Source organism: Solanum verrucosum, unplaced genomic scaffold (assembly GCF_900185275.1).
Source record: "Solanum verrucosum unplaced genomic scaffold, falcon-dt-bn FXZP01000060.1, whole genome shotgun sequence".
In the NCBI taxonomy this organism is placed as follows: Eukaryota; Viridiplantae; Streptophyta; class Magnoliopsida; order Solanales; family Solanaceae; genus Solanum; species Solanum verrucosum.
The window spans coordinates 9,426,936-9,440,656 of NW_026020129.1; the positions used below are offsets into that span (position 1 = coordinate 9,426,936).

Below are 13,721 nucleotides of genomic sequence, written 5' to 3' on the forward strand. Positions count from 1 at the left end.
CTGACATATATTCAAGTTTGGAATTTTGATATGTCTCTAACTTTATTTATTAAGGAATTGTTATATCCTACTACTGATCTTGGTTAAGAAACCCAAATATCGTAATAGTTGTAACAAACGATCAATTCACATTTTATTTATTTTTTAAAAATATTCTCCCTTGATATCCGTTACTTAATTTTACTTTAACCAAAATCCAATTATTAAATGTTTATGCAAATAAATTCCACAAAATAAGCACCTTTCCTTTTATGGTTCAAACTCGATCCAATTTTCTATAAATCCATAGAAGAATTCATTTTTTACCAAATTAATACACTTCTTTCTGTATATTACATATATATGTATGTATATTTCACAGTTGCTCATAAAAATTATTTTTTATTAATTCAGAGTATGTTGATTAATCAAAGAAATGTTCTACCAACTTTGCTGGTATTATATTTGCTTTTTAATTACGACGGAGTTCAAGGAGAAATAAAGTTGTCAGAACAAGAGGAATTGGCATTGGAGAAGCAATTAAAACTTTTAAACAAACCAGTGGTCAAAACAATTAAGGTATGTAAATTCTCGACAAATTCTTGTACAACATTTTATGTGTAATTTATGCAACAAAGATTACTAGTAAGTTAAAAATCCTTTTGATCCATAGACTAAATGGGGAGATACATATGACTGTGTGGATTTCTACAAACAACCTGCATTTGATCATCCATTATTGAAGAATCACAATTTTCATCCCAAGGTAAGTATTTTTGTTTCTTTTTATGTATACAACTTCAGAAGAATGTAGTATTGGATGCAGATAAATTAAAATAAGTTTTTGATTTGCAGATGAAACCCACTTTACCTACGATAAAACATATTTCGAAAAACTCAACTGTTGATATATTTTCGAAGATATCGTTAGAGAAAAACAATTGTCCTTCTGGAACCGTTCCTATCAAAAAAATTACCAGAGATGATCTTATTAGACAAAGAAATATGCCATCACCAGAAGATTTCGCATATGAACCCCAATCAGAGGTTCGTAAGATAATGTTACTCCAATTTATTTCATTTTATAGGTTAAAACTTTCTATAATTATAAAATAAAAAGGAGAAAATACTTTATGTTAAATTTGACATATTTTATTACTGATGTGCAGACTAATAAAATTGTTGAACCAACAGGAGGATACAATTACAAGGTATATGACTATGAAATTGAATCCCTATTTATTTATTAATTTTTTATTTTTTTTTGTTATTACTTGTAGGGTTGAATTTGAAGTAACAACATGTAGAATAAATTGGTTACAAATTTATCATTTGCCCAATTCTTCTTGGCTCCACTAAAATTTCAAATGAATGAACATTAAGTTAATTTAGATAATCTATGTAATGAGTTTATAAAAAAATTATCTTTTATGTTCAGCGTGCAATAGTTCATACTCCAAAAAATCATAAAAATAAGTTTGGTGGAGCTGGAATGGCAGCTAGTTTATGGAGTCATTATGTTTTTGATAAACAACAAAGTGTGTGTCGATTGAAGATTCAAAAAGGACAAGATAGTATGCAAGTTGGTTGGCGAGTAAGTTTAATACCTTATTTATGTAACTTAACTATTTTTTCTTACTTACAATAGTTTCAATGGTCACGATCGCTATTTCTTGTTTTAGATAGATCCAACATTATACGGAGACAGAAAAACAAGGTTTTTTATACATTTTCAAGTAAGTTTTCTTAAGTGCCTTGTTAAATGATTTCTATCTCGTTTTCAATCAAGCTATTCACCTCAATAGATAATCGTTCTTTAAATGTTTGATATTTTTTAGGCTGGGAATACACATTGCTTCAATACACTATGTCCCGGCTTTTTGTTAGTAAACAATAATATACTTCTTGATAATGCATTTGCCAATGTTTCTCGAAGAGGGAATCATGAACAACAACCGGAGATTGTTGTGTACATTGTTCGGGTACAATATATGTTATTTTTTTTATCTACTTAACCAATTTTTTTAATAATTACTTAAATTAGAATTTCGAAGAATTTTACAAATGTCTAACATACACCCTCTTTGTGAAAATTAAAGGATCTTGCAAATGAACATTGGTGGCTTTTGCTTGGAGAAAAACAAGTTGTAGTTGGTTTTTGGCCTAATTGGATTTTCACCGCATTAGCAAATGATTTTGCTACAAATGTCGAGTGGGGTGGAGTGACATATACTCCTCCAGAAGATTTTGAACATTATGCCCCAATGGGCTCTGGCATGATTCCTGTACGTATAGCACCTGCACATGATGCTTATTGTCGGGCACTTATGGTTTTAAATGATAAGGGTGAAACGCTAAACGTAATAAAGACACCAATATTTCTTGACAATCAAACACTATACCAAGTCGTTGATAAACCATTTTGGGAAAATGTAGATTTTCCACATTATGTATTTTATGGGGGAACTCATATGGCAAGGATAGATAAACATATGTAAAAAAATATTGTGATTATGATAAATATTTGCAATTTGCAAAGTTCTATTTAGCAATGTTCATTAATTTGCTTTTGATAAAATTACATTCTTCTATCCAACGTGTAATAATTAGAGCTCCATATAATTTAAATAATAAGTTTGGCGACAAACGCATGTCGATTAAAAATTCTAAAGATATTGTACAAATTGGTTGGACAAGTAAATTTAAATATATTGATTTTATTGGCACATAAGGACTTACAATTTTCAGGATGATTTATGGATAAAATCTTTGTTTATTGAAAAATTAATATAAATAGTCGTCGAATTCGCAATTTTCCCAATGCAGACAGCTATTGGGCTTTATTTTTCTCGACTTTATCTGGGCTTTCATGCTTATTGGGCTGGGGGAGGAAAATATTAGGCCCGTTAATTAAAGTGGAATTATGGATATTTATATTTTGATCGTTAGAAAATTTAGTAAATAGCGTTATTAGCGTCCATTTTTGCAAAAAAATAAATAAAAAATTAACGAAATAATATTATCTCATACTTATTGTAAATCACGCGGAGGTATGTGAGAGTAATGACAACTATAATTTTTAGATACACAGATACATATATAATTCTACATATGCTATAAATTGCATAATCTTGATGTCATGTAATTTGTTTAAAGAATAATTATAAAGAATAATACGTAAACCGAGATCGCTTGTTGAAATAATTTTTTGATGGTTGATATATTGATCTTGGGTGAATGTACTCAAATTTTTGGTATTATGTCTTGATATATACTACATCAAAAACAAAACCAAAATATATCAATTATAAAATTACATTAAATATAATGAAATATTATTATTGTTATTGGCTCGTAAGAAACACATTAACCTTTTAAATTGAAAAAAAAAACAATAAATAGGGATAAATCGATTTTGCCTTTTTTTAAAAAAATGAGATAATAATCTCTATGGTCAAATAATATATCCTTTTTGTAGATTACTTTAAAGTTTAAAGCAAACAGTCAACTTTCATTTAATGTAATAAAATCTTTATAAAGTTAAGATAATCTTGCTTTAAAATAAACTACATTACTTAACTTGCATAACATTTTTTTTTTATTTCCTCTCTAAATCTATTTAACATATGCTCTCTCTAAGTTCAGGCAATGCAGATAAATCAAGGGATTATTCAACAAACGTTGGTATTATATTTTCTTCTGAGTTATAATTATCATGTGGTTCAAGGAGAAATAAAATTATCCGAAGTAGAGGATCAAGAGTTAGAAAGTCAACTTAAACTTTTGAACAAACCTGCAATCAAAACAATTAAGGTATTTATTTCGAATTAGAATTTGGATGACAAGATATATGCAATTGTTATGACCAAATAACTTATTTGTCTACATTTTGAGTCACAGACCATGTATGGAGATATATATGATTGTATCGATTTTTACAAGCAACCTGCATTTGATCATCCATTGTTGAAGAACCACAATTTTCATCCAAAGGCATGTCACTCTATTTTCTACTTCACTAGCTAGCAACATTTAACAGGGATATACTGATATAGAATTTCAATTTTGGATGGACAGATGAAGCCTACGTTATCTAGGATAAAGCAAACTTTAGGTACCTCAAAATCTAAAGAAGCATCGACGATATGGCTAAATGATGGTGGTTGTCCTTTTGGATCAGTTCCTATTAAAAGAATTACAAAAGATGATCTTATCAGACAAAAACATATGCCACCACCAGAAGATCTCGCATTTCATACCCAATTTTTTGAGGTAAGATAATGTCAAATCAATTTAATTATTGCTTTATCAATAATAATTCATTTCCAATCAATAGAATCTTTATTATATATATATAATTTGTTATATTTATATTAATAATATATAAGATGTTTTGTTTTCACAATTAGCATCAAATCTCATATATTTTTATTTATTACTTTTCCAAAGACTAGGAATCACAGTGGATTGAAAAAAAGATTCTTATCTACACAAGGATACAGGGTACATGAACTTTTAATTTTCTTAGTTTTTTGTTGTCTTTTCAGCTAGGTTTAATTTAGTTTTTTTTTTTAAAAAAAAAATTGTTAATATATTGAAGGTTGCAATAGTGTCAACTCGTACTGATTTGGATTACAAGTTCGGGGGAGCTGGAATGTCAGCTACTTTATGGAATCCTTATGTTAAAGGTCAACAACATAGTGGATGTCGATTGAAAGTTCAAAAATTATCAGACATTATACAAATTGGTTGGAGAGTAAGCTTTTGTCTATTGCTTATTTCGTGTTTAGAGGATTACACCTCTAGAATATAAAATGGAAGTTATTAGAAAGTATATCAACAAACTACCATTCAATTATTATTATGATGATTGTATTTCTTGTGTAGGTGGATCCAACATTATATGGCGATACCCTAACTAGGATGTTTATACATTTTCAGGTTAGTTATTTTTTTATGAGTATTTATTATCTTTTATTTTGCGTTCATGAAATTGTTAAAACTTTATATATAATTATATATATATATTTAGGCTGATAATATAGGCTGCTTTAATACACTATGTCCTGGATTTGTACTGGTAGACACCGAGATAGGCGTTGGAGCGCCATTTAGTAATGTTTCACACCGTGGAGATATTCATAACTTATGGGAATATCCAATGTACCTCGATCGGGTATATGTTACATTTCTCTTTCAATAATTGATTTTAAAAATAATATAAAATGAGATACTAATTATATATCTTCATTTGGAAACAAAAGGATCTAGTGAACGGAAACTGGTGGGTTTTGGTTCAGGAAACGCATAGAGAAGTTGGCTTTTGGCCTCAAAACATCTTCACTCAGTTAGCAGGCTTTGCTACACACATTGAATGGGGAGGAGTCGCTTATAGCCCACCAGACATACCTGAACCACCAATGGGCTCCAGTTTTTTCCCTACTAATATGAAGGGGTATGATGGTTCGTGCAATGGAATTACAGCATTAAACTATAAAGGTGAGACGATAGAGGTAAATACGATCCCACACACCGATAATCTCGATTTTTATAGGGTTTACGATATTCCACCAAGGGGAACAAATAGAAAATATAAGCACACCGTTTTGTATGGAGGACCTGGTGAGAGAACTTAACTCTTAAAATATCCTTATTTATTGTAATGACAACATTTACAATCTATGTCCAAATTAGACAAATTATAACCAAAGAATTTTATTAGGTTGTCATTCTTTAAATTATTTCTTTAATATTTTTCGCTTATATATTTCTTTTATTTTTTATTGGTTTAAAAATCCATTGGAAATCAATAAAAGAATACATCAAGGGTCACATATATTGAAATAATTATATGAATATCACTAGATCATCAAATTTGTTCATGAAAAGCCAATGTAGCTAAGATGAGGTCTTATTTTTTAATTTTATATAAACTATGAACTAAATATGATTATTTTAATACACTAGGACAAAAAAACATCATCTTAATTAACAATTAATTAAGGAATAATTATCCAAATCACATACGATAAATTACTTCAAACGTATTCGTTGTTGATCTTATTTTAGGTTCATGATTACCAATGAGCTCATTTTTTCTTGTTTTAAGTTAAGCATCAGCAACTTAATTATTTTTCCTGTATATATTTCAAGTTGAATTTGTCTATGTACACTTTTTAAGTTGCTTTTCATTTACTTTCGAAATTTGATGTTCCAAAAAGATTTGAATACTTGCTGACGTTCGATTATATAGATAATAAAAATAGTAAAATACAAATGGTTGTGTTCTACCAACATAGATTATAGTGGGATGATTGAAATTTCATTCTTAATCAGAAAGATTTAGTTCGTGTTGAGTGTCCCAAATCAACTAGGGATCGTAAATTTAATCTCCATATATGAATTTGGAAAATTCTTCCCGGTCGAAGATTCGTTTCTATCATGGTTCATTGTTTACCGATGTTGGATCCCCAAATTAAATTATCCCTCTAAATATGAAAAAATCTTGTTGGGAGCGTCCCTCCAGAAATACCGCCCCCAAAATACAATGCACAACTTCAAATTAATCTGAGTTCAATGTGGTTATCGAATACTGAGTGCCAAAAAAAGGTGGTGTTCTATTCTTAATCAGAAATTTCGGATTCGTGTTGAGTGTCTCACATAGGCTAGAGATGAAAAATTTGGTCTCCTTATATGAACATGGACAATCCTCTTGGTCGAAGATCCATTTTTTTCATGGCTTCAGAGTCAGACTCATTCCAATTGATGGTTTACCGATGTTGGATTCCCATATTAAATTATCCCCCTATAGCCTCTAGGTATAAATAAAATCTTATTAGAAACGTCATTCTAAAAATACCACCTTCAAAATACTATGCACAAATCCAAATTAATATGATTTTAATTCTCTACGGTTATCGAACACGGAGTGCTAGAAAAGGTGGTGTTTAAAATGGTATTTGCTGATCGATGGTCCCAGCAATTAGGTAATTAACAGGTTGTCAAGTAAATGCTTGCTTACTAGGACATAATGACTAATTAATTATTTTTATTTTAAAAAATATATATGAACATTAAATCATTTTTTTTTAAAAATGATTTCCAAAGTTAGTTCACCAATTATGTCAGCATGCACGTTACGTTATCAAGAATTAGTAAAAAGACAACCTAAATTTCTTCAATAGACATTACCACCACTATTAATTTTTTTTTTTAAAAAAACATTACCCTAAGTGGATATTTAATTTGTTCTAATCATAGTGATAAATTTATAAAAATAATAATGGGTTTGTCGATCAAACACAAACTTTTTGGTGTGCATGCATCAACCCGCACTTAGAATTTATTTATTTTTAGAAATTATCCTAAAATTTTAAATTTACTCATTGTCCTATATATATTATCCAATCATATTTTAAGGATTTGGATCAACTTTTTTAAAAGTTAACATGTGATAAGTTTTAGTTCAAAAAACATGCCACGTCCATCATCTGACTGTTATTTGTCTTGTTACGATAAATGAGATAACATATATTTTATGTGATTTAATTTATGATATACTGATAATTATGGGATTTACATGATTATTTGACAATGAAATCTTGAGAATAATACTCCCCTATATATATGCTTTTAATTAATATATGTGATGTAAATTTGATTTAAAATGTAGTCTAAGAAAAAGGGGAGCATTTTTTTATCTCAAGATAATAGATATTTGATAACATTTGTATAGTTATAAGAAAAAATTACGGCCTTAAACATGTGATAATATTTATGTGATTATCCGTTGAGACATTGATGGTAAACAATAACGTACAAGAAAATTTCTAAATTAATAAATAATACCTTGTTATTTTTTTTTCTAAATATTTCATAACAAGAAGTTTAAATTTCCTCAATCCCAATTTATATGACACATTTCAGTTTTCGAGATTCAAATAAATCTATTTTTTACTATAAAATTTTCATATATCATTTAAATATTTTGAATTGTCAATTGTTGCAGCTTGTAGTACTTTTTACGTAGTTAATAAATATATAAATTTCATTTAAAAAAAATTGAAAATTCGATACGTAAATTTCTATCAAACTTAAATTATTTGACTCTTAAAAAATTAAGAATATCACATAAATTAAAACAAATAAAAATATTAATGTTTGAGAACTATGACAGATTCAAGCCTTCTAAATTATTATTACATATTATGACTTTTAACCTTAGTCTAGTTTCAGTGTTATCTAATAATATCAAATTAAAGTCAAATTCATCATAATTCCTAATCAAAATAACTTCTCTTTTCTTTATTTGCGGTCGGTACATAGTGGCGTTTGCCGTCCAATATTAGAAAAATCCTTCTAAAGGATAATATTCCTTTTTGGCCGTTCCTTATTACTTCCTTCGTTTTAATTTATTTGTCTCATACTTTCTTTGTTAATCCGTTTAAAATCTCTGTATCTTTTCTTTTACAACTCCTTAATTTTAATTACGAGACTAAAGAAGATTTTTGTACATCATTCTACTATCTTTAATTTAAGATCATAAATTTTTTTAAATCTTTTTTCTAACATTTTTTATATCAAAATTAAAATCAGATAAATAAATTAAAACGAATGGAATATTATGAAATGTCACATCCTATAAGTCGAGGATATGTTACTGTTGGTGCCTGACTTTATTAATTCCACTAATTAAGAGGAATATGGCTGTCATTTTTACCAGCTTTAAACTTTTCATGATGCTAGTTAGTGTGAAATTCCAAGTGGACTATCATCATCAACTTTTTTGTTGTGTGTGAGTTTACTCGTTTTTGATAATAGCTATTATTGCGTACAAGTCTCGAGTTCAAATTTTTGAGAATGAAAAAAAAATCATTAAATAATATATAAAAGTGACATGTCTAAAAATAAAAATTTGATATAATATGTGAATTCTAATTTAAATCAAAGCTTAATACGAATATATCCACTTGTTTTAAAATATATATTTTCACTTTTGTTAAGATTAGCTCGAAAATGGCCATAAAATTAAAAAGTCTATAATATCCTTTTTATTTTAAAATAAACTGATCTTTTTTTCATTTTTTAATTAAAAGGGTAAAAATGTTCAAAAAGATAAAATAAAATAGTGTGAAATATGTTATTTTACCAGTCAAATTCTGGCAAAATTTTTTGACCAAAAGAATTTTTCCTATTATTTTTATCTCAATCAATCATCATTTATGTTTTTTTTAAAATTTCTCACTTGGTACTTGATATGTCCACATTATTCGAGCCTTAAATTCAAAATATCTGATTAAGATAATACTAATAATCACTCCGCCATAAAACTTATTGTTATCTAAGGGCTGATGTATTTATAGAATTATAATTTTTAAAATTTATATTTATATTTATATTAAAATTACATTTTTCACAGTCTCAAATTTATATAAAATATAAAATAAAGAGTTAGTCAGTGTCGATACCTAATTATCCCTCATCCAAGGGATAAGCACGCAAAACGATGCACTCAAACAATTAACAACGACTACTTATTAATTTAATCAATGATAATCCTTTCTTTTGACACCATTTTATTTTTAATTTCATTTACCCCTAAGTGCATATTAAAATCTCTAATTTAATTGTGTCCCTCTTGACATTGAACAGTTAATGCAATTCTCTTTGTTTATTTTTTTTTTCAATTTTTGAAGAAATATTTAGTGGTTGTTACACAAACGTAAGTGGAACCCCACTGATTTGGGATTAATATGTCACTAAGAAAATAGGAGTTGACTTATGAATTAAAAATATTAATAATCTCAAAAAGTCATATGATTATTCAAATCACTAAAATTATGACTAAGAAGAAAATTTCATGTTGTAATTAAGAAATTAAATGGACATTTGAAACGATGAAGAATATATCTTGGAGCCCAATAATATGGAGTAAATTAAGAAATAAGGATAAGTTTGATCCTGATATGAAAATTGTCTAAAATCATATAAGATAACATGTATATTTGAGGCGTGGATAATATAAATGGAAGTCCAACATAATGTAAAAAGAAAGATGAGTCTCACTCTTTTGATGTATCAAGAAAATAAACTGTAAATTTAATTTAAACTCAAAAATTTAATTTTTTCAAATTGTATAAAAAGATAATAACTCATATCGTCAATCAATTTGATACTCTCACACGTTGACCCACGGCTTAAGGGTTTAGTACGTAAAAAAATAACACTAATTTATATTCACATTACATATAAGATTTATTTATTTTTTTTAAAAATATTCTCTAATATAAATTTCTCATTTTGAAAAATCGATCTTCAAATATCTGACTATGACAAATGGATAACTTTAATCCCACTACATTTTTCAATGGTGAGCCTCCAAGATTTCGATATGTTGCCAAGTGAGTTATTATAGGCCACATTTTTGGAACTTTTTTAAAAAAATCTTTTGACACAAAATTATAAAAAGAATATTTAGTTCCTAGGTGAAGAAGGATAAAGGAGAAAAATGAATCTATGTTGTGATGACTTGTGGTTTAGTGGCTCTCCATAAGGTCACCTCACATGGCCAAAAAGAAGCATATTATATATAGGGTATACAAACAGACACATATTATAAAAATAAAAATAAACTCAATGAAGAGTCATATTCTACTTTATTTATTTGCCCAAAGACAGACTGGATGTGAATAAATAAAGACAAAACCTCTTTGTCTATGTCTTATTTAAATGTTTTTGAAATAATATTTTGCAATTATCTTGAATAAATATTTATTTATTTAAACTGACTTTGACACAATATTATAAAATTATCTTCAAATGAGTAATTTCTTTATCAATCTGACTTGTTTTCTTACAATAATATGGAATGTGTAATTACTTCAATTACTCGTCTTTTAGAAAATATCAATCAATTTTACTGAGAAATGTCAAAATATGAAAAAAATAAACATACAAAAAAAAAATTAACATATACATGAAAGAAATATTCATACTATCTATCTATATAATGTAATTTTTTCAGTGAAGCGATATCAATTAACTCTCCATGTATCCTTGTATATATACGTAGTTCTACCCCTGTTACCATCAATGATGAATTAGATCTCTCTATCTTTTATTAGAAGTCTCGAATTCAAGTCCACATAATGAAGAAACCTCTGATATAGAATAATTTCCTCTTCAATAAGTCTTGTCCTACACGAATCTGAATTAATCGAATTAGTAAAAACCAAAATATCAAATGGTTATAATATTTTTTTTAAAAAAAACCTCGTCAACATTACACGTTTTTATAAAGTCAAATGTTTCTACTTTCTTGATTATTTCTTCAACTATTTTTTTTAGTGGTTGCTTCCTTAACTTCTATTTATAGCCTTTCAACTTCTTTATTACTCATCACACCAAAAATCAAATTCCAAAATCTTCTCTCAAACAATTTCATTTCTTCAAAATTCCAAAGTATATTATAAATTTAATTTACTCTAATTATGGGTAAAATTCATCCAGAAAATATATCTTCTCCTTCTTCTTCCTCTTGTTCATCTCCTTATGTTACATCTAATAGAGAAACATTTACAATATGGATGAAATCACTAGTTTTTCATGGAAATGGATGTACTGTTTTTAATTCCAAAGGTGAACTTTGTTTTAGAGTTGATAATTATCAAGAAAGATGTAGCAATGAAGTTTTTCTCATGGATCTAAATGGACAAGTTCTCTTCTCCATCAAAAAAGAGGTAATAAAACAAAGACAATTATTTTATTATGTTACAAGTTATGTGACACAGTTCAAATTTCCAGAGTCAGACTCCCTAACTTTGACTATGAATTCAAACATAGAATTTATTTGACTCTTGAAATTCGAACAGTAGTAACACATAAATTGGGACATAAAGAGTATATTTTATGTTATGGAAGTTGAAATTTATTTTTTGTTTTTTATGTTTTATTGCAGAAATTGAGAGTCTTTGGTAGATGGAATGGATATTTATGTGGTGGATTTAAAGGGAGGCCATGGTTTCAAGTGAGAAAAAATTGCACATTTTCAAGAGGAAATGTGATATGTAATGTGAATTTGGGCAATGAAAAATCAATTAAAAGTTGCTACAAGATTCAAAAATTGGACAAGAAATCATCATTTAAAGTTACAAATACTACTGGAGAAATTGTTGCTGAGGTAGGTCCTTTAAAATTTTAAATTCATACAAAGTTTTTAAAAAAATATATAAGTTATATATACTGATAGTATAAAGATTCTGATATTGATTTTTTTCTATCGCAGTTAAAACAAAAGCAATCGTCGAGAGGATTTGCATATGGAGATGATGTATTGACTCTAGAAGTGGAACCCCAAGTTGATCAATCGCTAATTATGGCATTAGTGACAGTTTGCGGCTTAATTAGTCGCAAATTATGATCAAGAAATTAATTATATGAAGAATTCAAGAAAATTTAGATATAATACATGGGGCTCTTCCATTTGAACCACCATTCTGACTTTAGAATGTGTTGTGTGCATTTTAATTTTTATTTGTAAATTTTTAGGACAAAAAAAAAAGAAACTAAATACTTTAGTTCGATTTTATTTTCGTTTCTTGTTGCAGAAATATCGAAATTTTGTGAAAGAGTAATTCAAAAGGGATTAACCTTACCTTCTTCATTTTTAAATATTATTGAGTTTTTGTTATAAACTTGCTTTTATTATGGAATTTTATCGATTTTTTTTAATTATGTAGAATTTTTTTACTTTATGAATTTCTTGATGGGTTTTTATTAATTCTACTAATTGTATGAGTAGAATAAGTTCTAAGTTGAAATTTAATAATCTGAAAAATTGTTCATCGATCTCGTGTTATATATCACCTAGAAAAGGAGTGGAGCTAATTAAAAATGAACAAAAAGATAAGACCAATCATTTATCTCGATGAACAATGCTCCATTGATTATACAAAAACATAATTTAACCCTTATTGTGTTTTTTCGTCACCATGGCCATATTATGATTTGAAGTATTTTTCATCTGACTATTTAATCAAAAAATAATAATTTTCTTATATTTAAAAATAATTTAACTTTAAACTTTTTTTATAGAGTTTTTACTCGATAACAAGACGACAATGATAAACAAGTGGTGATAGCACATTATGTACTAATTTCCAAAATACGTCAAAATCTTTAGGCCCAAATGCATGTTGTGTAGACGGCAAACTTTGGCTGGCAACTTGCTTTGTTTAATTAGGCTTCTAATTGTGTCCCTACAAATAGCCATCATGTTTAAGATGAATCATGAATATTGTCATCCACACAATCACTCGTTTTCATCTGATATTCGATATTTATTTACTAAATTAACTTAAGTTTGATCGTAAGATACATAAATTTTTAATAAATATTTCGATTGAAAATCGATATTTCCAACGAAAAATTGGTTGGAAACATTTTGAATAAGTCAACTTTTGATAATTTTCTATTTATAAAAACTCAATCATAAGACGTCTGATTAAATATGAAAGAAATCTGTACAACAATCCCCACCAAATTAAATGTTCCGCCAATTTTGTTGTTAAGTGTATAGTACCATCATTTTCATAGTCGGTTGGAGCTTTTTTGAACTTTTTGACACAAATTAATACTAGTAGGACTTGAATGTTTCACTTTTTGTAATGTGAAAAGAAAGGAGAAAGTCAAAATAAGATGTGATTTCTAAAGATGTACCAAAATTACTCCCTTCATTCATTTTT

General features: G+C 27.7%; 3 protein-coding genes across 3 annotated transcripts; all 3 read left to right on the forward strand.

The window, feature by feature from the left end:
• The first annotated feature begins 396 nt into the window (after window positions 1-396).
• Window positions 397-2,477, forward strand: LOC125826733 (uncharacterized). The gene is made up of 8 exons (XM_049506077.1): window positions 397-558; window positions 653-745; window positions 835-1,026; window positions 1,149-1,190; window positions 1,418-1,573; window positions 1,662-1,715; window positions 1,818-1,961; window positions 2,079-2,477. The coding sequence occupies exons 1-8, from the start codon at window positions 397-399 to the stop codon at window positions 2,475-2,477; spliced, it is 1,242 nt and encodes a 413-aa protein (XP_049362034.1).
• Window positions 2,478-3,627: 1,150 nt separating this feature from the next.
• LOC125827167 (uncharacterized) lies at window positions 3,628-5,615 on the forward strand. Its single transcript, XM_049506527.1, has 8 exons — window positions 3,628-3,792; window positions 3,880-3,972; window positions 4,057-4,251; window positions 4,429-4,482; window positions 4,580-4,735; window positions 4,867-4,920; window positions 5,012-5,155; window positions 5,244-5,615. The coding sequence occupies exons 1-8, from the start codon at window positions 3,628-3,630 to the stop codon at window positions 5,613-5,615; spliced, it is 1,233 nt and encodes a 410-aa protein (XP_049362484.1).
• A 5,786-nt stretch (window positions 5,616-11,401) lies between these two features.
• On the forward strand, window positions 11,402-12,516 carry LOC125827171 (protein LURP-one-related 4-like). The gene is made up of 3 exons (XM_049506531.1): window positions 11,402-11,717; window positions 11,936-12,157; window positions 12,263-12,516. The coding sequence occupies exons 1-3, from the start codon at window positions 11,469-11,471 to the stop codon at window positions 12,395-12,397; spliced, it is 606 nt and encodes a 201-aa protein (XP_049362488.1). The 5' UTR covers window positions 11,402-11,468; the 3' UTR covers window positions 12,398-12,516.
• The last annotated feature ends 1,205 nt before the right edge of the window (window positions 12,517-13,721 follow it).